The sequence below is a fragment of the Leptodactylus fuscus genome, chromosome 4 (genome assembly GCF_031893055.1).
Source record: "Leptodactylus fuscus isolate aLepFus1 chromosome 4, aLepFus1.hap2, whole genome shotgun sequence".
In the NCBI taxonomy this organism is placed as follows: domain Eukaryota; kingdom Metazoa; phylum Chordata; class Amphibia; order Anura; family Leptodactylidae; genus Leptodactylus; species Leptodactylus fuscus.
The window spans coordinates 47244235-47271533 of NC_134268.1; the positions used below are offsets into that span (position 1 = coordinate 47244235).

Below are 27299 nucleotides of genomic sequence, written 5' to 3' on the forward strand. Positions count from 1 at the left end.
TAGGTCAAATTGTGAGCCCTCAAGCCATTATAGAACATCGATTTAAACTATGGGACCACTTTGTGGGTACAGCTATACTTTGTAACAGAACAATATTATGGGATTTTATGGAGACTGTAACTCAAAGATGACCTTTTCCACCATCACTAGCTCCAATTCTTTAGTAGGTGCTGCTCTACAGATTGCGTCACAGTTGTGTTTTTTATTGGTAGCCCTCACCATTCACAAGCTACCGATACAGTTAGTGTTGGTATGTGATATGCTTCTTGAGCTTCATGCTGTCAAGTGGGAGGTGTCAGGTAGGAGGCAATGGAGCATGATTCAGTAGTCACTGACACTGTCCAATAAGAGATAAACAGATAGACAGGGGTTCTGGCCACCTAAGTACAAAACCTAATTAGCATATCATACGCAAAACTAACAGCACTTATTGCTCAGGAATGGTGGGGGCAACAGGAAAAAATACTAACTCGTTACTAATTAACTAATACTCAGTGGACTGGTGCCTATTAATGAAGAAGTAGAGATGGAGAGGTAGAAAATAGTCCTCTTTAACATACATGTGCCGTTATTCCAGAAGTGTTCTGTAGGAGAACGGTTCTATCTATGGGTGTGGCCACACCTCCTTCTAGATATTGCCACACCCTTTTTTGGATTAAGTCACATATGAAATGCCAGGGTAAGAAGATTGTCAGCTCTGGGAGAGTTGGCAAGGATGTTTTAAAGATAGGGAGGGACATAGCAACGTAGTGAGTGGAGGCCCGGGCAAAACAGGGATTTGCAGTCATGCAGGGGTTCTTTGCAGTGGTTAAAGGGTTAAGGATTATTATGGTTCAACTTGGGGAAAATGGGGCAAGTAAGGGACAGGGGGGAGGACTCATGGGGCTAGGACATAAAACCCTCTCTCACACACACACACACACCGCCTGACATTCCCGTTATAGTATAGTAAATCGCATTATAATGAAAATTTCTGCATCTTTTGAATAAATGTTGCCTTATGTACAACGCAGCAAACTGGATTATATGCTGCATAACTGTGTAAACCAGGATCTAAATGTGCCATCATAAAAATATGCAAACTGCAAAACTTGCTCAATACATTTCTTGTATTAATAAATGTAATGACACAATTTATGCAACCAGATTTCTGCAATTCTAATAACTACAATGAATATTTCCATAGTGTATATCTCACCTTGGGCAGTGCGAAGCTGGAGATTGAAACGGACATAACTGCTCCACCGTTGTCTCACATGTCACAGCCTGAACTACATCAATAAAATATACATTACAATTATATATATTCATTGTATTGTATTTATTTGGTCAATTTGTATACAATGTTGGTTCACACCAAACGAAAATACTCACATGATACTTTGGAGACTGTGAAGGAATTAGCAGATTGGTATTTGCTGTGGGATAAAGAAATGTATATTTAGAAGTTGCCGATATCTTATCAGAGACAATAGAACAGGGGTACATGGAGCACTCATGGCAGGACTGGGCTTCTCAGATGTGTCTACCCATAAAGGATTAGAAAACCGGCCTGCTTTCTTCATCTAAAGAGGTGACATCACTTCCATTGGTTACATGCCAATGCCAAAGCTCTTGTCTCATTCATATGAATAGAACTGAGCAGAAGCATGGCCATGTGACCAATGGACAAGATGTCACTTCCTTAGAAGAAGTAAGCAGACATGTTTTCTAATCCTGGATAACTACTTTAACTTGGCTCAAATCTGGTTAACGGCTCAATTTTCTAATAACACCAATTCAATACCAATATTGAGGCATACTAACAAATCATTGAAAGGCTGAAATTCCTGAAACAAACAAAGCCACACACAGACATATATAGCAGATCACTTTGTGATACAATATCACAAAACCGTATTGTCCGAAAAATCTTGTGAGACATATCTGGATCTGTCCAGCTAAGAGGAAAGAAAAGGGTTGACATAATGGTATGAGGAACACATGGATTTCTAAGCTTACTCTTCCCGTATATCTCCCCACATAGATAAGGTTGTGCATTAAATGGTTTGATCAGAGGAGGAACTTGAAACTGTCACATCTCAATATACTATATTTAGCAAAACCCCTTACCTATCATATGTCAGTCATAATACTGCTGTCTGCTTTATGGCCTATGAGGTTCTGGTCTCCCTCAGGCACCAGGGCTTAGGTCCAGCGGTTACTGCTTCAGCGTTGCCTCCTGCCCTACAACTATTCCATTACAAGGATTTTATTGTTTGACTAAAACTAGGTTCACACCTGTGTCACCGGTTTCCAGTTTTTTCAGGTGGAAACCAGGTGGAAACTCAGCAATACCAATTATACGGTCTATTATAGTTTTTGTGGGTTGTCACTTTTTAAGCAGATTGGGCACCAATTGGACCCAAAGAACAGAAACCCCAATGCAAGTGTGAAAATAGCGTAATTGTTGACTTGGTGACACTGTAGACTGGATGTGGTACAGGGTGAGTAACGCATCCAACACTTGTACACCTCACAGACATGCAGAATTCCAGATCTTCCTTTCTATTTTGGATAAAGAAGATCTGAAATTCTGTGGGATGAACTAGCGCTGCCTGCCTTCTTTTTTGGGTTACTTAGCCAGTACCACATTCAGTCTGGGCTCCATGACGTTTGTATTCCGAAGAGCATCGGAGGGCACCCAGCTGCTTTTTCTATTCACCAAGGTGACCACTTGATACAGGCTTGCATACTGTTACAGGATGTCCACAACCATCTAAGGTTAGAGTACATCTGACTTGTACCCTTCACTGCGGGTCTTCCATTTTCTGTTTTCTGTTAAGCAGCCCTTGGTGCTAATCTTTCTATATTGTTTTAAGTTATGATTACACCGTAGTAATATCAAGTTAAACTGTAAAATTGTGCCGTACTAATGGATGCCCAAAATGTGGAAATCACAGATTTAACATGACTTTCCTCCACCCAGAGCAAAGTCTCAGTTAACTGCCCTTATTCTGCATCTCTGATAACCAGCCCCCGAAACACACATCTAGATACCCCCCAGGTATGCTCCTGGTTTACGTTATAAATAAGGCTCAACTCTTGGAATCTTACAATTCAAGAACATCATGGATCCCTATTCCAATGATCTCCTTAATAACATGCACGTGTAATATAACAATAAATATAATAATATAACATTACAATAATGTCAACTTAAAACGCTTAGAAATCATTTGTGGGACCTATGTCAGTAAGACATGAACAGAAACAGGATTTAAAAAAAATTTGAGAATAAAATTCTTTACAGAGGAACTCACCCGATTGCCTGGACTCCATTTCTGTAAGACTTTATAAAGTAATTTCTCCTCCCTTGTCGTGTAACATCTACCCATCCCCCTTCATTGTCCATTACACCAGCATGTATGGCCGCTCTACAAATACTCGATTGCTGAGAAAGGAATGAATGAATGATGAAAGAATAAATGAATGAAAGAATGAATCAAAGAATAAGAAAATACTCAATGAACTTCATAATGAAATAAACCAATATCTTTGTTTTGTATCCTTAAAATGTACCCATTCTTTCTTGCTAAATCAGTAGTTCAGGTGAATGTAGCAAACTTTGTAAGATATGATAAAGAAAAACGCTTCTCTCTCCACTTATCAGGCTCTTTGTCTTCTATCTCTCCGCTCTCTTCTAAACTGCTCAGGTAACTGCCAGATCTTTCTATCCATCTTCATTGGAGATGTGTTAGAGCTCACAGACAGAGAAGGTTGCAAAGAAGTCAGTGAAGAAGGGAAGTGAAGGAGGAGTCGAGCGAGACAGAAACAGATGAAGGGGAGTGGTCCATTATTATTACTGATACGTTATTTCTTAGACACTAGAGATGAGCGAGTAGTGTTCGATCGATTACTACGGTATTCAAAATACTCGTACTCGATCAAACACTACTAGCTGTTCGAAGTTTAAGGTTTGATGCAGAACCAGTGTTTATTAGCAGAATGCTATACATTCTGACAATCAACGCTGGTTCTTCTCTTACCTTTAGAAGTCTTCTCCGTGCAGCGTCCCGGCGGCGTCTTCCGGCTGGAATTCACTCTGCCTAGGCATCCGGCCTAGGCAGAGCCAACTGCGCATGCGCGGGCATGCCCTCGCATGCGCAGTCGGCTCTGCTCAGGCGTCGGGCTGGGAAGAGCCGACTGCGCATGTCCGCGCATGACTGCGCATGCGCAGTCGGCTTTGCCTAGGCCCCGATGCCTAGGCAGAGGGAATTCCAGCGGAAGAAGACGCGGGGACGCTGCACCGGGAGAAGACTTCAAGGAGAATCCAGCTCGACCGTCACTCGTGGACTTAGTAAGTGTTCGCTCATCTCTATTAGACACCCATGTATTATCTTATTTGATCACTGCCTACCATTATAAACACATTGAAGGGAGAATTTGATACCGATTTTCAATCTACCTCCAAATCTGCATCAAATTATTGTGTGTGAACATCCACTAAGAAAAATGCATACATTTTACATTTATCAAGTAGCTTTGTGAAAAGCGGGCAGGATATATTTAGCACCATGCAGCAAACACGTGCCAAAACTTTTCAACATAAATGAAGTCAACTAAGAGGAGGCGTAAAGCTAGACTAGACAGAGTAATAATGCAACAGATTTATTATCCTGCAACAGACACTGTGATAAATCAGATGCATTTTAAGACTGTCTAGTCTAACTTTGGACTGTAACTTTTAGACCGTGTTAGTAAATCTGCTTTGTGAATGAACCCTTCTAACACTATGGTATGTAGCATTGAACTAGTAGCATCTTTTTATAGCAACTAGTCACATGACACGTCAACTTATTCCTAAAAATAGCCAAAAGAAGATAATAGATGTAGAAAACCTATTAATGGATCGTGAGAACGGCCGAATGAGAAAGGAAAGGGTTATCTAAATGTGGAAACCCTCTAATGACCTCCATTGCCCTCCAATGACCTCCAATGGCTATTTACTGTGGAAAAAAGTCTGAAGTTTGTGTTACATAAGGAAAATAAACATTCCGTGTTTTAGATTTCAAGTTTCAAAACTGCACCTGTCATTGAAAATCCGAGACACTTAGACCGTCGGCCGTCCATAGACCCTCTGCTAAGCACAGATACCGTAAGAACATTTTCTTGGCACAGACGGACGATTTCAACTGTGTCCTCCATTCATCTGTCATTACCTGACCAAATTATTTCGCGCAAATGGCCAATTACCGACAATCTGCTGAAATCCTGAACTCATGTAGAATTTTTTTTCAGATCTTAACTTTTAGATAAATAGACAAGATAGAGGTGATAGATTCCCTTTAATGATCAAAGCGATTTTATGAATGTCCCAAAGAAGGTTCAATAGAAGAGCAAATAGATGAAACATTCTAATAAACATTATCTTTAAAATCTGGACTTCCAGACCGGCGCTAAAAAGTACGATTTTGAAGTTACGGTAAAGTACTGAATAAAAGTAAGTTTCATCAGTTTGCTCCTGAAATACATCCATAAAACAATCAGTAAGTTGTTTTTTTTTTACATAAAGCTAGAAAACATCAAAAAGTTGTAAGTTAAACTGACAAATTTTAGATGAATCTTCATTGTGTTTGTTGTTTTTTTTAAGAGATGCTCACCATTTCATAAAATACACTTCCAATGACTTTGGCGCTGCTCTCCAAACAGCCGGCTGAACATTCATACCTAAAAATAAGAATGTAAACTGTAGTATAATACTCTAATAAAAACATATTCAAAGCTATATTTCACCAAAACAAGTTTGCGATTAGGTTTATTTCGAGAGGACCTTTCACCACCGGCAGCTCTTCCAACTCGTCACATCCATCAATAGGCTCCAATCAATTGACACTGGTGCAGTAGGAATTTATTTTTTACAGCCTTCACTATTTTTGAGCAGTCATTGCTGTTAGTTACCTAATATGCTAATTAGGCTCTATAGTGTCAGGTGGGTGTGTTGAAGCTGGAGTAGACAGAAAAGGGCCGCCCACCTGACAGTAGATATCCCAATTAGCATAATGGATACTAACAATACTAAGTTATGGTAGGATATAGAGTAAAATTCCAACTGGACTCAGTGCAGCTGCACCTACTGAAGGTGGAAAGAGTTGGAGTTGGTGGAAGTGGCGATAGACCCTCTTTAAGTGAAGAGCCGCACCTCTATAGTTAAATACAGTTCAACTACATGTAACAGCAACATCGTTTAGTATGCAAATTAATCACTTAGATGTGAAAATACAGTGATATTTAACATTGAAAATTATTATTGTATCAGCCTTGTACTGTATATAGACGTTTTTATAGTTGTTCAACATTGTCTTTTCTGCTTCTTTTTCCACTTTCCACTTTTCCATATAAATTACACTGCTCAAAATAAGCACTCAACTAATATTTCCAACCCTAACACAATACACACTACCAGCACTTCTATTATTCAGGTACTACCTACTGTATTATGCTTAGGATGTGAAAAAATTAAAGAATTCAGGTAGGAAGACTTTATTCACATCTATATCAAAGGCTCCGTTTCACTGCACACCGCTTGTCAATGTGTTCAGTAGTCCATTTGTGGGGGACCCCATGCGGACCCCTCCGAACGGATTACTGACACAGATGTGAATGAGGCCTTAGTCAACAGGGTCCATTGGCCACTGTCATTATCATCAGTTGCCACAACACTAATGGAATTAGAGGTTTTCCATTGAACTGTTAACCCAATAATGAATTATCAATATCAGATCAGACAGGATTATGAGTGTTTAATACAACAATGTTTTATACAACACCGTATATTTTATAAGGGTTGTGCAAACTGATCTCATAACATAACATAGCAAAAGCATAGAAGCAGTTCTCACCTAAAAACTGCGGCCACATAAAGCTGCCGATCTATGGGCTCCCAGGTATCAGACCCCCACAACCACATATTGATGACCTATCCTATATATATAAGTCATCAATATTTGATTCCTGGAAAACCCCTTATGAAAATTTCTGATCTAGCTAAAATTTAGAGATGGGCGAACCTTCAAAGAGTTGTTTTGTTTAAGGTGGCTGAAGTCCTGGATTCATTTTGGGTTAAACAAGTTTGGATAGAACCAGAAGTAAAATTATTATACTCTGGGGTCTCTATAGATCCCAGAGTATAATGGTGGAGGCACAGGGGAGGTGTAAAAAATAAAACTCACCTTTCCTCACTTTTTTTGATCCTCCTTCAGAGAGCACCAGGTACTACGAGAAGCCCCAAAAGTGGTAAGGGAATATGAAATTTTTTTTTTTTATTTTTTTTTTTCACCTCCCGAGACTCCATCTATTATATTCTTAATAATTTACCGCAATGCATAACATGGTGGTCATTATACAGTAGATCATGCAGGACGAATCCCCAATTGTTTGGTTTTGTTAAAACCAAACAATTTGGGATATTGGGTTCAAAACTGACTCTTAATGAAGTGGTTTGCCCTTCACTATTAAAAAATGTATAATAGTAAATGTGTATACACGGCTGGCTCATTCCATCTGTAATGTTGCAGTAACAACTTTGTATTCCATAAATAATGTTAAACATAAGCGATTCTTCCAATATTACATGATATTGCAGGTGTTCAGTTACCTGTTGCACGTTGTCCCTTTACATTGATCCCTTAATCTGACATCACAAGATACAATCTGAGCTGCAAGTAAAATAAATAAAATATTAAAGAGGAAAATATTACAACTAAATGGCAATTCATAATGTAAATTATATAGCGTAAATGGAGTAAGTCATTTTATATCAGTTCCTTTTTAAACAACAGGCTGATGCCAAACAAATATCATGTGTTATGAAATTGCTCCCACAAAGTGTTAATTTGGCCCACTTGGTTCGAGCTATCCCTAATCTTAGGAGGACTACTCCTAGATGTAGCAGTCTTATGGTCTCCTATAACAAAATCCAGATTCCAGTAGCAAAGTTACAGGGGGAACCCCAGGGGATAACTTAGACAATGCCCTCACGTGGCCCATTGTCCAAGCAGTTTAGTGACACAGTGGATCCACGACCACAGCATTATAGTTATCATGGTCTTAGTCCTAATGATTGATTTGGTCAGCCTTATTGATAAGTACTGGATGAACAAAGAGAGCAACAAAGCTTGTGATGGAGTTTTATGTGTTCTAGTATCATTTCTTCTGGTGGACCCAATGAACGCAAATCCAACACTGGTCCTATCATTGCATGTTAGTTATGTCACACCTTGTAGATTTAGGCTTTGTTCACACCAGTGTTTGGAGCCTCTGACACAAATTCAATCAAAATGCCAGACAAAATAGCATAGCACAGAAAACACAATGTTAGACACTAGAAACTGGACAGAGCCCATTACAATCATCGGTGCCTGTCTTGTAACAAATCCTGCATTGCTGTTCTTGCCATTATTGTGCTTTTATAAAAGACCAGAACAAGTGAAATAATACAGAAGTGAACAGATCTTTAGTCATGCTACAATACCATCAACAGTCTAGAGACGTAGCAAATAGAGATGAGCGAGTACTGTTCCAATCAGCCGATCCGAACAGCATGCTCACATAGAAATGAATGGACGTAGCCGGCACGCGGGGGGTTAAGCGGCCGGCCGGCATCAAAGCGGAAGTACCAGGTGCTTCCATTCATTTCAATGCGTGCGTGCTGTTCAGATCGGCTGATCTGAACAGTACTCGCTCATCTCTAGTAGCAAACATTAAAGTCAATGGGACTAGAGCTCCTGTAATGGTGTTTGGACACTTTACAATGAACAGAGCCACTCGTTTCCAGCTCCATGCGCTGTATAGTACTGATACCCTATGCACCTCCAAATAGTTTATCTATGTGGGGCGGGATGTTAGCCCTGCTCTGACTAGATATTTATGGCCTACCCTTAAAAAAAAGAAGGTGATGGGAACAAAGACTGATGCCAATGCCCAGCCGGTGCTCTAGATAACAGTAAATACCAAGGAGACCTAATAATCAGCAGAAAATGGCCGAGATGGTTAAAGAGGTTGTCCAGGATCTGAAGATATTTGTTAATGATGACCTATTCATAGGTTAGGTCAACAGTATCAGATCGGTCAGTGGCTGACATCCAAACTTTGTACCAATCACCTGAAGCAATAGAGCAACACGCCATGTGGTAACACATATGTAGACAACCATTCTGCTGAATGACACTACAACTACCAAATAATAAAGTTACGACAACTTGCAATGAACATCCCAGAGTAACATCAGGTACTCACACATTTGTTCTGTACTGATCACTTCATTGCTATCATAGCTGTCGGTTCTGGTGGAACTTGTTGGAGAGTGAGTCCTCGCACGACTCTGTGAAGTTGTGTCGAGCGAGGTTGACCGTTGTCTCTCGATCTCATTGGTTTCTTCCTCAGGTTCAGGAATAGGATAGTGCAAATCTGAACCATCTGTTGAAGCAAAAGCAACCATATGGATACATACAATATAAGAAATATATCTAAACATATACACAATATTGGTTACGGTTAAATCCCACTTCATAGTGTATTTTTAAAAAGATGTTATAGCTGAGGTTGGGTGAAGAAATGTATGTTGGGATTGGGCCCGGGAACGCATACTACACACTCAAGTGACCTTGTTTGATCTCTAGGAACAAGCATGGCCAGACCAGTAATAAGCATCTTCCCTACACGACTGCCAACTGTGTAAATCTCAACCTAATTACTAGTTGTGGTTTAAAAAAAGAAGACTGGTTCACTGGAGACTGAGGTGAGACCACCAAACTATTTCTCCAGGGGACATCAAGATGGCCATTAATCCTCATGTCAGGAGGCATGACTCCAGTGTTGAAATGTCTTACAAAATATGGCTTATTCTGTATGAATCCACAGAAATACCAGATACACGGCCCTTTCACGGCAATAGGTAAATATTATCATCCATGAGTAAGTGCCAAGCTAGTTCGACTAACAATACCGTGCAGGTTATTTTTACATTTTGCATATTCAATGCAATGATTCACATTTGATGTGTATATTTGCCCATAACTAAAATAAATATCGGCGTCACAAAATTACAATATTTGTTATTATAATCTAGGCATGAAACGTACAAAACTGCGGTGTAAGATAAATACTTGGCTGCAATTATAATGTTAGTATTACATTTGTTTGTATATTTTGTGTACTGTATGTAAACCCCCAAATGTAAAACACCATGGAATTAATGGTGTTATATAAATAAACAAATAATACATAAATTAGAAGCAATAATATACTATTCAGTGTACAATTAAAGGGGTTGTCCAGTCACCAAAAAATGTTAAAATGGTATAAAATAATAAAAGTAGTAATAGTCACTTTGTAGACCCCCCTGTTGGTGACACTCTGGTACACTGCAGGTCTCTGTATTTCAGGAACCAGTAATGATGTCCTGACATGGACATGTGACTTCTGCACTTCCTGTCACCACCACTGATGTCAGGATGTCACTGCTGGGGGCCAGTCTAAAGAAACTGGTAGGGACATATATAATAGGGAGTAACATTTATTTTATACAATTCTACCATTATTTTTTAACTATTTTTAGTCTGAACAACCCCTTTAAATAAAATTTCCATTAAACATCAAAAAAATCACCAGTAAATATTTTACGTAGACAACTACTGTACCTAGATGGCTGCAATTATAATATATTCCTAAAGTCCTAAACCATCACAGCCCCCTTACACTTGTGCCCCATTTAAAATGCTGATGTCTACATGTGAAGAAGACGTCTTCCACCCCATCAGGAAGTAGACCGAGGTGCCATTGCTACCCCCGCCTCCCTAGATCCCTGTCAATTCCCATACTTTAAAGGCAAATCTAGTTAGTAGGGACACAATACAGTTTAGGCTCCAATAGACTGGGGTCTATTGAAATAATATAGATACAATATTATTGCTATAATACATTAATTTTACTTTCTACTAGCCAAAAGTTGACTTATGTCTGTCTATAATTATACATATAAAACTAGGCCACCATTTTCATTCTGCAGTACTTGAGAGCAATACAAAGTAATGAAAGACACAAAGGTGTAATTGCCATGGTACTGGATGTCTTGTAGTAGTATTCACAAAATCACGCACATGAGCTACAATGGGAGACCTCTTAATGATATTTATGAGCGGCCACCAGTGTCAGATTGGCCCCAATGTGGATCCAGGCTCCAACACAACCATGGATGGTCCATTTCCTAGAGGTTTTGGGAGGTTGGGCCTACAGGATTATTTTATCTGGCAGGTCCAAGGAACCACTGTGTGACACTGACTGCATTGCCCTCCCATACAGAACACCAGTAACAGCTTTCTCACTATGTACAATATAGGGAGAAAGCAATCAATCAATAGCAGAAGGACCAGGGTAGTCCAATATGAAGGAATACAAGTATTTAGCACTCAACTCCCACAAGAGCTGTTTTTTTTTTCTTAATAATGAAAAATACCACAAAACATCCAAAAAGTGATGTAACAATGGGATCAGGATTTCTTTCACTACTTTATGCTGCCCTCAGATAAACCTGAGGATTTCCTTCAAGGCCCATTCTATCTTTAAAACGTCATTCAACTGTTTATGTAGATCCATCCATTGTCCATATATCCCTAAACAGCAAACATGATCATATAATGCCCTTGTATAGTACTTTTTATCCACATTAACCATTGTACACCCCCAGAAATCCCCAAAGCAGGCAGTGTAAAGACATTGCTCTAGCTAGAAAATAATTTCCCCCCAAAATCAGCATAAGTGTGAATGAAGCCTTGGGCTAAAATACATACTGTATACCATAACTAATATTACTAAAGATCATATGTTTTGAAGAGCGCAAACACTATTGGTCTAGGGATTATATTTTTTGGAACACACTGGTAAAAGCTCTTGAAGTAACAATGTATACTGTACCTCGGTAACACAGATTTTCCCTGCAGCCTCCTCCATAACTAGGTGGGCAAGCTGAACAAGGGCGGCCATGTTTATAGGGAGCGTGGCCCCACCAATTTCCCCTTTAAAAAAAAATATATATATCATTAATTTAAAACCAACTTAAATGATATTGTTTTGAATGGCAAAAATGTAATGCACCACATTGTATATAGCTATTCCTATAATGGACAACGCTTAACCCTATCCACAGAGTAGGAATAATGGTCTGCGGGGTTCTACCACTGGAATCTCTACCATTCACAAGAATAGGGGTCCTGAGTCCCATGTGTAAATGGAGCTATGGTGTGTTTATGTGACAAATGTTCCATTTACTACTTTGGGCTGACTATACCTGGATATCTTTCTCACTCTCATAGAAGTAAATAAAGCAGTAGCCATTCATGCTCAGTAACATGCCTTATGCACAGAGGGCTCAGAGATCTCTGTTCTCACGACTGGTGAAGGGATTCAGCAAAGAGATCCCCAGAGGTCATACAATATTGGAAGTGTTATTTGTTGACATCACTTTAACATTAGAGATGAGCGAACAGTAAAGTGTTCGAGGTTCGATATTCGTTTCGAGTAGCCCCTCAATATTCGACTACTCGAATCGAATATCAAACCCTATTATAGTCTATGGGGGGAAAATGCTCGTTTCAGGGGTAGGCTACATTCGATCAAATTATACTTACCAAGTCCACGACTGAGGGTCGGGCCGGATCCTCCAAGAAGTCTTCTCCGTGCAGCGTCCCTGCGGCATCTTCTGGCTCTGAATTCACTCTGCCAGGCATCGGGCCTGGGCAGAGCCAACTGCGCATGCCCGCACTACAAGCGGACATGTGCAGTCGGCTCTGCCCAGGCCCGATGCCTGGCAGAGTGAATTCAGAGCCAGAAGACACCGCGGGGACGCTGCACGGAGAAGACTTCTAAAGGTAGGAGAAGAACCAGCGTTGATTCGGCCAATCAATGTTGGTTCTGCATCGAAATTTTACATTTGAACAGCGAGTGATATTCGATCGAGTACGAGTATTTTGAATACCGTAGTATTCAATCAAATACCTACTCGATCGAGTACTACTCGCTCATCTCTATTTAAGATATATATATGCAATAGTTGGACCTCTAGGCTTAACTTTTATAAAATAGTACAGAATTAAATGCAACTTACTTTGGGGAGTAATTGCACACCAAATAGATCGCCTTTGGCCAGATCTGTCCCCAGACATTCATGTTATGACACAGGTTTATAGCACAACCAATTCTGCTGCTTGTTGCCCAGACCACCTAAGCATAAAACACAGAAAGAGTTAATACCACTAATAATATTATACAAATAATGAAATTTGCAATGTCCTATAAATATTGTCATCTCTGAACACAGGTTAAAGGGGTTGTGGCATTGCGCACACTTATTCCCTATTCACAGCCACCCTTTTATTTAGGGGAACGTCCATAGGATTCCAGTTCCTCCCTATTGTCTGCCTAGGGTTTAATGTTTCTCCTCTTTTCTAGGCTTTTGGATTTTGTCCCCCCTCCCCCTTGTTTTGCCTCATACAGATAGTCATACTAGAAGGCACATGTAGATTCAGATTCTAGAAGATTCAAAGTAATCCTGTGGGAGTTTGCTTAAGGCTAGGTTCACAACTGTGCCTGGTCCCCGTTCGGGATTTAGTCTCCGAATCTGCTTCAAAAATGCGTAGAGCACTCTGCAAACATTAAGTCACCCAGCTTGGGTAGAGATGGATTTTAGCATTTTTTACTTGGATTATGACACGATTAATAAAATGGGGGATTTTATGGTTTGTGTTTTTGTATAGAGTCCAATGTCAAACACCATGGCCTGGTTACCCAATGATATTGGTCTTGATTAATTATTATTTATTATATATAATTGTTGTTCGTGAATGGGGCTTGCAGAGACCATGTGTAGGGACACAACCCAATGACACATAAAACTGGCAACACCAAGTCTGCATGTGATTTATACTTTTCTAAGAGGAATAAGAGAAGAATGGCGCAACTAAGAATATTTCTATATGTTCTATAGATAGAATGTGGTAGGAATCCCATTTGCACTTAAAGCAAAGAATTGTATTAATAAAATAAAGTACAAGGGGCGCTAAATAAACTTTGAGTTCACAAGATTCCCCATTCAAATTACTAGTCATGGTTGATCTAAAACATACCTGTGTATAGTGAGTACATACAGGGCCAGAACACCTGAATGGACAGTAAGGGTTACACTCTTGTGGATATGGAAACGTATAATCTCGGACTTCATCATACCAAGCCTGGACGTGGTAAGTGGGTGGCCTGTATCTTTAGAAGAAGTACAAAATATGTTTGCATATTGTATATACATTGTATACATAGAAATTACATTTTGTTTTCTAAAAACTGATAGATATTTCTCTTACCTTCCCCAATGAGCACCCAAATTCTGCCCAATCGATGGAAGCAAATTTGCAGGACCATGCTCCCATAGACAAGTTGCAGCCCATGATTCAGCAGAACGTTCCAATTCTACATCCCATATCTTAGGAAAAAAAAGAATGAAGACTCAGTAGGATATAAGTCTTATATTGTGATTGAAATGATCCAAAGAAGACAAAATATATTCCAGAGATCTCCATTATAGTTAGCACTATATATAATATAAGTCTCAGGATGTTCTTTTATCAAATCTAACTCTGGGGGGGGGGGGGGATTACCATGAGTGATGGGTATTTGGAGAGTAAAGTCTACAGTGTAGACTGTAGCAGGCCAGACAACTGGGTAGTGCGGTCATTGGTCATCAGGCAATTTCTTTAGGAAATACTTCAAATGCCGACACCTGTGGCAACTATAATGGGGCCCGTGTTGGTTGTCATCTCAGTTTCAAGAAGCATATTTAAATGAAGTCCGATAGTTTCCAGACTTCAAATATATTTCAGAGCCTATACCTCTGACAGAGGGCTGCAATGTGTACCACTATAGAGACGAGCAGTGGCATATGTTGCCTACAGGCTTACATTATAAATGACCATGTATCACACGGTACATGGTTTTACATCTGCCTCACTGTAGATAATTTTTTGCTATAGCGGACATACTGTAGTTAAAAATATAAATATGAACCGTCAAACAAATGGATGAGAAAATCCAACAACTAGACAGAACAACTCAGGAACATGTAAGTCTTATTTTTTTGTATGTAATAACTTTTAGAATATGTCATCAAAACAAATCCAAACTTTTCACAATAAACAAATCCTGATACAAATTTTAGAGGACCATAGGAAAGGATCATCCAATTGATATTTCAACCTTCTTTATTAAAATTCAGAAATACAACGCCTTTAAAAAAAAATAAAAAATAAAAAGGCAATTAGGTGCCCAAAACGCATTGTAGTTTCTGAACTTTAATAATGAAGGTTGAAATATCAATTGAGTGAGGTGCGGTGATCCTTTCCTTTGGTCCTCTGGCATTTGTTCGACACCGTTGGTGGTAGGGATTCTGCTGCTCTATATCACCCTGAGAGGAAGCCCCCGCTATATAGTTCCAAAGCATGTCCAGTGGTTGTGAATCCTTCACAACTCACTCAGGTGAGAGTTGCCTCTGTTTAATTACATCACAAGGGCAGCTGACAATACTTCACTATATACAGCTCGGTGCTGTCTCTGCTCCTATCTAATACAAATTTTAGACATATAAACCTCTAGTATGGTATGCAACAAAGTGCTCCTAATAGTAACTGTATAGTGACCACATTAAAAGAATTTGCCAACTTCACTACTGTCAGCACCTCAACAGTTGCAAGAACAAAGAAAAGGAAAAAAGATATGGAATGTATGTTACAGAACTGAATGCAATACCGGCAGTATTCTGTGAGTCTACTGGACCAACCAATATCTGTCTTCTGCTAGATGCCCTTATTTATAGTGTCAGCTTGACTCTTGTTTTATTCAAGTACCTTCCACACAAGGACTTAATCCTGTAAACTCTCACAAAATGATTTTACATTTCTACTTAGGTTGCAGTCACATGCCTTGTAAAAAAAAAAACACCACTACCTTTATTCAGATGATAAGACAAATCAAGATATGAAGAAATCTCTTTAAGATGACCACCCAAAACTGGATTGAAAAGTGGTTGTAACAACATTGCCTGTTCAGACTTCTGCACCATCCTCCAGCCTCATGGTGTGGTGCGGGACGTGTGTCCACTTATGATCTCCTTCTCCTGGGCTTCCTGTTTTGCTCAGCTGGGAGTTCATTGCAGTGTATCAGTCCAGCCAGTACTCTGAATTCCCTTTGGTTCGCTAAGAGTTAATGTTTGTTGCTCTATGATTGACAACTAGGGTGTATTCCACACTTCCCAAATAGAACCCATTAGTCCACATATGGGCGCTACTAGTCTCTTCACGTATGCTAGTGTATTATGGTTTTTCTGATTATCTATATTCTGACCTTTGCTTGTCCCTCTCGAGTACTATTCTGGATTCTGATTTTGTACCTAGTTACCCATCTGGTTATGGCTCCTTGGCTAGTTTGACCCCCCTCCTTGTTGTTTGTCTTGTCTGTGTTCAATGTTCACTTATTATAGGAATGGTACCGACACCTAGTTGTCCTCTAGCGCTTAGTCTAGTTGAGGCAAGTAGGTACGGACTTTTCAGTGGGTCTAGCATTAGGGCTTACCATCTCTGTCCTTCTCCTGCCACCCAAGTTCCAGCAGCAGCTACTGGGGAATTTCTTAACAGGGAATTCCCTAACAGTGGTCTTCTATATGGTCAATATTCATATTATATTGTAAAAGTGAAACTCTGTCATAGAAAGTCCTGTCTAGTCCAGATAAAGGGTGGTCTTCTGAAAGAGGGGTCCTTCTAGAGGTTTCATTATATTTTAATTATTTTTTGTTAAGACTTTAAACATACAGGATAAAGAGAAACAGAAAAATAGAGAGTAAAGTCTAGTTAAGTGTAGCTCTCTGACAAAAACCTCTATTCTTTTAGCTCTCTATTAATAAACACACAAAATCCTAGAAGTTCAACTCAGCAGGAGAATATCCGTGAAGGGAGGGGGAGCGGAGTTTGGATGGAAGAGCACACATACAGATTATTTACTTTCAAGACCCTTTTTCCTATGTTCCTCCTCAGTTCTTCCCAGCTCTTAACACTGATCTCCTACTTCCAGGTGGAGGTTTCTTACTTTAAAAGCATAACTCCAGTTATAAACAACTTTTTATAAATGAATAGTGAACGTGAACATAAATTTTGTAAAATATATCATTAAGGAGATCTGTTTCCTTCACCACTTTCTTCAATCTGACTGCTTGTTTAGTTTAGATTCCTCTGCATATTCATCCTCACACACTGAGCTCTATGGAGAAGGGAAAGGTTGAGTAGGAGGCCGATGTTAGCTGGTGAATTGATTTATTACCTCATTCTGTGCACTTGTGGTTCTCTTACCTACAAACCTAGTAGTGTTAAAAGAGCAGAGAATAGCAGAGTATAACAGCAGCAATTATTAGAGTATTAGACTAAGGAGAAGTATGGAGATGTCTTTTTTTTTGTATTAACTATGGGTTATAACATCATAAATGAGGAAATAAAGACATTTGTTGATTGTTCATAGTGTTCTTATCTTATCTTACTCAGATATGCAAATAAACATATTTGTACTCTTTGGATTTATACAACTGTTCTGCCATTTTGCCTATAGTTGCCACAATTACTCTGAATCTCAAGGAAATATATTTTTGCATTTTCATTGAGTTATTGTGTCGGCCACTGTTAAGAGCGGGGGTGGGCAATTAATTTTCCCATGGGGCCACATGAGAAATTGTAACGGTTCTAGAGGGCCATGCGCACAGCAGTAAATTTAGCTCCACCCACTTCATTGACTCTGCCCATTCTCAATAATTTTTCCATGTGCCCCAAAAAGTAAAATCCTCCTACAGTCACCCATACATTATACACCCCCACATTATAACGTTTCCCTCCAAATGTCCCACAGTATTAAGTCCCTCTCCTGGTGCCCCAGTATAAACTAGCAGAAACTAGAGGGGACATTAACCTGGGGCAGCTGGAGGGGGACATTAAACAATGGGGATAGTTGCAAGGGGACATTAAACTGGGGCAACTAGAGGCAGACATGTCCCCCTCCAGCTACCCCCCATGGTTTAATATCCTCCTCCAGCTGCCCCAGTTTAATGTCACCCTCCATCTGCCTCCTAATTGAATGTCCCCCCTCCATCTGCATTCAGTTTAACTGCCCCCTACATCTGCCTCTAGTTCCCCCCTCTTGCTCACACATGCTGTCTCTTCTCTCTTTATCATCCAGCAGCCTCCATTGCCGGCAGCTTGCAGCAAGCACACAGTCCTGTGTGGCTCCGCTCATTAACGTGTCATAGCCTATCCTGGTGATAGGCTGTGATGACATTATCACTGGTCCTTGAAAAAACTTCAACTTGCTATGCGGGCCGGATAGAAGCAGTCAGAGGGCCGGATGTGGCCCCCGGGCCGCACATTGCCCAGGTCTGGTTAAGAGGGTATATTACAATCCTAAACACTTGATTGTACTTCTTTCTAAAAAGGTGTCAGCCATAGCCACAGAAGAACCTAATATCTTTATATTTACTGGAACATCTACCTTGTGGAAAGGATTCTATGACGCTCAGACAAGGCATTAAATACACTGTATGTAGTGTTCCTCCATGCTTTCAGAGGCATCATCTAATAAAAGTATAGTCTCTTGTTCTTTTACCAATATATTTTACTTGTGTAATTTCCCGCTCGTTGATTTTTTTTTTCCTCCTAGATCCAGGAAGAGGTTTTATATTTTGTTTTATACTTATTTTGGCCCTTATTCCTTATACCAGACCTGTCCTTTTGGCCTCAGACAAACTTTTCTCACCTCTTCAGCAGTTTCTGTAACTTGAAAAAGTATCTGTCCACTGTTAAATTGTGTTAAATTGTAGGTGTAAAAAAAAAGGGAGAAAGTTAACAGATTGACTTCCACTTACTGATTTCTTATAAATTGTCCAGTTATATATTTCTCACCGTTATATAAAACCAAACTCAATGTCCATTATTAGGATAACTCACATACCCATGTGGAGATGTAAAATTGAAAAAAGAAAAAACATACTCCCTTGTCCCTGTTGTTCCATTGTCTGCCTTCCATCCATCCAGTCTTGCACCTGGATGCCAGAATTCCTGAACCCGACAAAACCACGAAACCAGTCAATGGCTTTCGGAAGTCTCCAGAGAGGTGCTGATGATGTCACTCACTTATTGGTCTAAGCAGTCATGTGCAATGCGGAACTTCAGGCATCCAGGTTCCAATGTGCGACCAAATGGGCACTGATGGTGGACAACAGAGTTCCAGAGGCAGGAGAGAATGTTTTTTTTTTCTATTTTACAATTCCCTCGCTTTCACACCGGTTAGTCTGACGGACAACCCCTTTAAGAAAAAGTAGAGCTATAAAGTAGGAACTTTTTACAGTGACCAGGTAGACTTATTTTCAACTCCAAATATGCCACCAACAACACCCCATAAATCTTCATGGTGCAAGATAAGGGAATCATTATATATGTCACATAGATTCTCCACCACAAAAATAAATATTTCCAATAGTTACAAAAACCTGTTGATATGTTATATTCCAAATGTAGTATGGGCCCGTAGCGTTTCCTGATGTATACAGTGAACATGGAGGGGAACAATAAGAACGTTTAATGTATGTTTTATGCTAGCTATTATGGTTTTCCAAACTTTACTGACTGTGCCCATACATCACCAAGACAAAGTGTATATACCGTACTTAAAAATCAAGAAAGTAATTTTGGTCTCAAAGTATACACAGTACCAGTCAACAGTTTTACACGCGCTCTCTCTTAGAGGTATCTTTATTTTTACGATTCTAGAATAATAGTAAAGGTACCAAGACTATGCCATAACATAGAAATAATGTCATATTTAGAAATAAGTCAAAGTTATTTTTGTATGTTAGATTCTTCAGAGTAGCCAGCCTTTGAATGATAACATTTTTCTACACTCTTGGGATTGTCTCACTGACTTTAGGAGATAGCGGCCTGGCGTGCTTTCCGACATTCTTGAAATAGATCCCATATACTGTATGTTGAACATTTTTTAGCCACTTGACCACTTTTCACCGTTACATTCTGCTTCAACTTCTTCTGCAACATCATTTTTGGGTTTAGATCAGTTGACTGTGCAGCCCAAGCCATTAAATGCAATACCTCATCGTATATCGTATATCTTTGCCAGATGGCAGGAGCTGTACAAGTAGGCGCAAACCAGATGGTTTTTGATTTTATATAAATTCATAATACAGACATTAGTAAAATACCCCCACACCATCACACTTCATCACCTATGTGTCACAGCGGGAACTACGCACCAGACATCATCCACTTACCTACTCTACATTTCACGAAGATCCAGTGTTAAGAACCAAAAATCTTACACTTTAACTCAAATCAAAAAACAGACTTCCATTAGTCTTCTCTTTGCAGTAATTTAGATTAAGGCCTGATTCACGTAGTGTCCTCAGTTTCCTACTTGCCCTACTTGACAGACCAATCGTTGTCTTGACTTTAATTGATCTTCTACTGATGGGGTACATTTGATTTCCTTTATGTTTCTTATATAGAGCCTTTAGATTCTGTAGTGTCCCCAATAACAACTAATAAACTTCAAGATGACAGTGACTTTTCCATAGATATGTACCATCACAATGTTTTTGACACAGAAACACAACTCTTTTTTTTACTTTGCAATAGTTCTGATTCAACCACAATATTATTAAATTCATTAAGGTATCATCATAGTCAAAGATAAAAAGTCCTGGCAACCGGTGGAACAGCGTGATTTAAACTATTGGGATCATCTCTTAAAAGTGATGCTCCTCAAAATACTATGGCCCCCGCAATAGGGGGCCATATGACTCCTATGTACACCTGATGAAGAAACCGACCATAGGTTTCGAAACGCGTTGTGTGAAAAGGTTTTATTAAAGATTCATTGGCAAGACATCGGTCGGTAAGCGCGGATTTCTTTCATTTCGTCTACACTGGTTGTGGAGTTTTGAACTGGTCCTGCTTTCGCAATGGCCCCCTCAATGTCACCCACACAATATATTGCACCCTGAGTGCCCCCAAACACAGTGTATTTGTCCTCTAATGCCCCTCACATAGTATAATGGTCCATTTGTGCCCCTATACACAGTGTGTTGACCCCCTCTGTTCCCCCATACCCTTCATACACAATATAAGAACCCCTAAGTGTACACTACATGGCCACACACAGTCTCACGCCTTATTGGGTGCAACCTGATAGGACAAAGGCAATGGAGCAGCACTCATATTAAAAATTTAGGAGGCACCAAAGGATAAATAAGTAGTATATTGGACTTGAGTCATCCGGGTGTTTGTATAGCATTGGTAATATTTAAAGGAAATATGTAACCATGCAAATGCAGTCCATTCTACCCATGTCAGGAAACATGTTGGTACACACTTTATTCTACAATTTCATTAAACCGCAGAGGTATTTTTGCCAAGGTTTCGCTACCATAAGTAATTATCGCCTTTTCAAGCAGAGATCGTAAATTTTGACTGTGACTGCCACAAAGCAAAGTAAAAATTATACACCAAGTATTTGCTGTATAGGATTGTCCCTTTAAAAGACACCCTGGACCTAGTAAAGCAAACAGAGACAAAAATAATGAACAAAAGCTATGAATACTTAATAAGGCCAAAGTCTTTCAAAGCGAGGTCTGTATCCTTTCCAAACAAGTACTGTAGAGCGCTCTGTCTGTACGAGTCATATTGGAAGCAAATTTAGTTTCTTTAAATGTATTCAGGATCTAGTAATAGACTGACAGACAGAAATATAAAAGCTGCAGCACCGAGCATCCCAAACAATGACCGTATATGTGTCTGCGATGAATGGGATCCTTTCTAGCTCCATCTCCCTGCATCCCATAGGAAGGAAGTCTTATTTTTATTTTCAGAATCATATTAGTGTGAATTTACTGTAGTGATCTTCTTATTTCTCAGAACGTTTAGCTGTTTATTTTAATACTAATGCTTTATAACGTCGGCTAACCTCAAATGTTTCTTTATTTAGCTAGGTCCAGCACAAACAACTCTAATTGAGATTCACAGCTCCATTTTATGTATCTGCAAAGACTCATGAGGAAAGTCAACGTCGGGTCTTCTTCTCTGAAGGTCCTCTGTGGTCACTCAATGACAGTAGGACACAGAAAACTAATGAGCTAATAGCGAATTGAGATCTTTAAGATAGGCCATACATTTTAGAGTGGCAAGGGTGCCCAGAGACGGACCACCACCAATAAGCTGTTTGAAGGGGACTTGATGGTATTACAAGTGTTAGGTATTATACAGATATTAGATATTATATGTTAGATACAAGTGTTCGATATTATGATGCTTTTAGAAGTGTTAGATACAAGTCTTAGGTATTACAAGAGTTCTTTTGTTACCAAAGACTGGCAACCAAAATGATTAGGGGAATGGGTGGATTGGAGTACAACGAGAGATTAACAAACATGGGGTTACTCAGTTTAGAGAAAAGACGTCTACGGGAAGATCTAATAACAATGTACAAATACATGAAGGAACAGTACAAAGAACTTTCTAAGGATCTTTTTACTGCTAGGACAGTGACAGTGACAAGGGGACGTCCTCTACGTCTGGAGGAGAGAAGGTTTTACCAGAAACATAGAAGGGGATTCTTCACAGTAAGAACAGCGAGGCTCTGGAAGTCTCTGCCCCAGGAAGTGGTGATGGCGGATTCACTGAACAAGTTCAAAGAGGGCCTGGATATCTTTCTTGAAGAGAACAAAATTACGGGTTATGGACTCTAGATTTTAAGGACACGTTAATCCAGGGTTTTTATACTGACTGCCAGAGTGGAGTGGAAGGAATTTTTTCCCTGAAATGGCGCAATTGGCATGAGCCTCATGGGTTTTTTTGCCTTCCCCTGGATCAACACTGTAGGGATTGTAGGGTTATAGGTTGGACTTGAACTGATGTCTTCATCCAACCTCATCTACTATGTAACTATGTACCAGGGGTGCCAACACTGGTGTGCTCAGAACGCCATACTTAGCAGCTGTTCTAGGTGATACAACATTGTCCTCTAAAATTTTGACCCTATTGATTGTAAGGATAGGGCAGGGGTAGGGAACCTTCGGCTCTCCAACTGCTGTGAAACTACAACTCCCAACATGCTCCATTCACTTCCATTGGAGATCCAAGAACAGCAGAGCAAGTATGCATGCTGGGAGTTGTAGTTTTGCAACAGCTGGAGAGGCGTACGTTCCCTACCCCTAGGAAAGGTCATCTATTTCAAAAAGTTGGATAACTCCTCCCTAAAAGCTTTATAAGACCCGTTCTCGTGATCAGAGGTGCTCCTAGATTACAGACTTCATTAATGCTCATCTTGCATGTACAGCTTCTATGATTTGTCAGAGGATTATTCTGATTACATTTCCCCTTTAACAATATATTTGCTATTTGCCAAATAAAAGTAATATGTCAAAGGGCGTCTGGTTTTGTGAAAAACTCCATCAAAGTATAGTGGATCAAGCTAGTTCTTGTGGATGGTATTAATCTACAAGAAAAAAAAAGCCCTCTCAAAATTCTGGAGCCGAGCCTGTCGTTTTGCTTCTCCTCTTTACTATATGCACACTGACAGAGAAGTACAATGAGGAAACATTACTCATAACAGGAAAAAGCTTTCAATACAACATTAGAGTTGGCTGGGTTAGCGGCAGTGATTTTCCATCAAATGATTCTTCTTCCTCAATCATCTGGGGAAACTCTTCTCCAACCACTCTGTCTTGTGAAAGTAAGCAGCAACTTACGTCACAGTCCTCACCAGACCCCAAAACCTGATTCAGAAACCAAGGCTTAACCAGACACGAACTGCAACTTTCTTATACTGTCCTAGGAGGCAAACCCAAATTTTGAGGGGATCTGCATGTAAGGCCACAGATCTCCATCAATCTCAAAGGAGCAGGATCACATACACCAGGAGCGAGGTAGACTAACCAACGGCTAACCTTTATCACCACTACAGAAAGTACATATTTTAGCTATGGAGGATTCAAAAGAGTATTCTAAAATGAGGTCCACAACCCAGATAACAGTGTCTGGTAAAATGGTGTCCACTAAGCAACACCGTATAACAAATTCTGTAGCAGAATTGTTTGTTGAAAGAGATGTATGTCCTCAAGTCCAGGCATATGTTTATGAATTATGGTATTTTTCGTGTCTTTGTTTGTGTAGATGGGTAATCTGGTAGCTTATGATAGCTATGATAAGCAATGCTGGTGTTTAAAGAGGACCTTTTACGTCCTCATAGATGTGTGGTATTATATACCACTAGAAAGCCGACAAGTCTATGGAATAGTACTGTCATGGGGGTGTTCTTCACAGCCCAGTGATGATGCTATGCTGTGAGGCCCACCCTTCTGACAGTGGGGAGATATTGATGCAGAAATTAATGGCACCAATATCTCAAGTCCAAGGCTCATACCGAGAGAGTCGACAGTGCTGAAATTGGCTTTTTAGTGGTATATAACACCACACATCTATGAGGACAGTAAAGGTCTTCTTTAAATAATGGAGTAGTGGGATTGTAGTTGCCCCTGGATCTAGTCATTTTAAAAATGTGAGAACTAAGAAGAGGGCTTAGTACAGATTTGGAAGTGAAGTTGTTAAACTGGGAGAGTCACTGGTAGAGAACGACTTGGGTGCACTTGTAGATCATAGACTAAATCACAGCATGTAATGTCAATCATCTACTTCTAAAGCCAGCAGGAAATTGCCATGTAATCAATGGGGTATGGACTTGCGGGATGTGATTCTAACAAGGATGTAATATTAACACTTTATAAATCATTGATGCGGCCCCATCTGGAACATGCACTTCCGTTCTGGGCACCACTTCATAGAAAGGAAGTCCTAGAGTTGGAAAAGGAAATGTTGCATAAATGATAAGGGGCATGAGCGACCTCAGTTATGAGGATGGATCAAAGGAGATAAATGTATTTAGTCTTGAGAAGAGGCATTTAAAAGGAGATATGATAAACCTATATAAATGTATAAATGGCCCATACAAGAAATATGGAGAACCTGTTCCATATAAAATCCCCTCAAGGGGGCACTCCCTCCGTCTATTAAAAAAAAAACAAAAAAAAAAACAACAACTTTAAACTGCAACTCCAATTTTATCTTTTCTCTTGCTATTGTATCGAGGTATGTGGTGAACATTTCTGTAATATACTTGATTAACCTATCAAACTTCCTATTATTAGAAAACAGACTGTAAAGCTCCCATTAGTAATGCTCTAACTAAACATTGCCAGGGAGACTCTGTACTCATACTCAATGCAGCATGTAGAGCTGAAGAATTCACCAAAGCGGGTGGTAACTTCAAATAGCTGTGACTCTGGATTTATACCACCTATATGAACTGCTGCATATAAAGAGCAAATTCCAAACCATTTTTCTAGGTTCTAAAACCAGAGTTACATCCTTTTGTATTGACCATTCCCCCTTTGTTAAAACAGAATGACTTTCCCTAGTAACAGCTAACGCTAGGTTCACACCTGCGTTCTACTCTCCGTTCTGCGCTTTCCGTCTTCTGCATGCCAGAAGACAGAAACCACAGACCGGGTCCGGCTGTGAGCGGCGGTGAGCGTTTTATGCTCTCTGCCGCGAAACCGGCTTTTTTAATCCAGACATAGAGTACTGCATGTCCGACTCTGTGTCCGGATTATAAAACCCAGTTTCGCGGCGGAGAGCATAAGACGCTCACCGCCGCTCACGGCCGGACATCTTTCTCACCCATTCAAATGAATGGGTGAGAGAGACTCCTGCAGGTTTCCGTCTCCTGCTCTGTTTTATGCAGGAAACGGAAACCTGCAGTACGGAGAGAACGCAGATGTGAACGAGCCCTAAGAAGAATGCCACTGCCTGTTTTATAATAAAAGGAAGTTAGATAGGATAACTAAGTATATTACAAAAATGGTCACCAAACACCCTCTGACATAATAGTGAAAAAAACGGGAGTTACACTTTAATTTCAAGAGCTGACACTGCTGCTGCACTGTAAGGACTGTGGAATGGCCTACCCTATGAGCTGGACACAGCAGCAACAATGTATAGCTTTAGAAAAGGCTTAGATGTCTTCTTATAGGAAAATAGTATCAATATTTATGTGCTTGTATAGATTGCTCATTGCCTTCACTCTTCCATTTAACTATACCCTTTTCCATCCTTTGGATGACCTTGATGGACATATGTCATTTTTCATCCATGCCACGTTTTGCTGTGCTAGTGTCCTTGGTTGACAGGCCACATCTGCATACAGGCTATAGGCTCTTCACATGCTGATTTGGGTTACTCTCTTTTCATGGGTTAATCGGCTTATGAAATGGCTGACTCATGTCTATGAGCCCCAGTGGTGAGCATGTCAGAGTATCACTTACTTCTAACAACGCTGCTACAAGAGACAACTTTTGCAATGAATGAGGAGGTATTGCTTACTATCATTTCCAATAAATAAAGCCTTCTTTCTTACTACAATGGTCTACTGTCCTTCTTCATCCCTGGTGTTGTTTCAACGACAGGACTTGACTTTACATCCGTAACTCCATTAAGGAAAGGAAGAGGTGGCTCTGATTTCACTTCAAGGACACAGGATCAGTTTTGGAGTTGAAAGCAGGATTGTTTTCTTACAACCTGAGCATGCAATCTTCGAAACCAAACTTCTCCATGTAACACGGTTACACTGACATGAACATGTTCTATATACACTTGCGTAAAAGATCCTAGATTTTATATGTACTTGTATAGATTGTCCTCCAAATAAGGTGTGCAATGTAAAGCTTTGATCTTCGTTGTAGCATTTGGCCGAAAGTAATTACTTACGCAAACTGCAACAAGCAATTTAGCAAGGTGAGTCTACCTCTGGAAAGGTAACAAATGGAATTGCAGTTATAAGTATGGCCACCCGTACTTGATCTTGCATTTTGTAAAATGAAGTCTATGGGCATTTAAACTGCTTCTAAATTATTGATATGCTGTTGTAGGACCAGTTAGTGGGATACCGAACATACCTTTCCAATGTAATCTTGCTGCTGATCTCTTTATACCTTTTACTCCATATGCAATGAGCTATACCTGGGTCATACCTACTGGAGCATCCATATTATTTTATAGTTGCTATAAATTGTTCTCCATGGAACATGTCAGTTTTCCGGCTTCGCAGGTGACAACTTTAGAAAT

The 27299-nt window shown here is 39.8% G+C and overlaps 1 protein-coding gene across 2 annotated transcripts in view; it reads right to left on the reverse strand.

Moving 5' to 3' along the window:
• The window catches only part of CRISPLD1 (cysteine rich secretory protein LCCL domain containing 1), a 63622-nt gene that overhangs the window by 18783 nt on the left and 17540 nt on the right, over window positions 1–27299 (reverse strand). For both annotated transcript variants that reach the window (XM_075270434.1, XM_075270433.1), the window contains exons 3-12: window positions 14391–14509; window positions 14160–14292; window positions 13142–13257; window positions 11953–12053; window positions 9277–9456; window positions 7637–7697; window positions 5643–5709; window positions 3303–3433; window positions 1375–1418; window positions 1199–1271 (exon numbers count right to left, since the gene is read on the reverse strand). In XM_075270434.1, coding sequence (XP_075126535.1) covers window positions 1199–1271; window positions 1375–1418; window positions 3303–3433; window positions 5643–5709; window positions 7637–7697; window positions 9277–9456; window positions 11953–12053; window positions 13142–13257; window positions 14160–14292; window positions 14391–14509 — 1025 coding nt within the window. The remainder of the gene's footprint in view (window positions 1–1198; window positions 1272–1374; window positions 1419–3302; window positions 3434–5642; window positions 5710–7636; window positions 7698–9276; window positions 9457–11952; window positions 12054–13141; window positions 13258–14159; window positions 14293–14390; window positions 14510–27299) is intronic.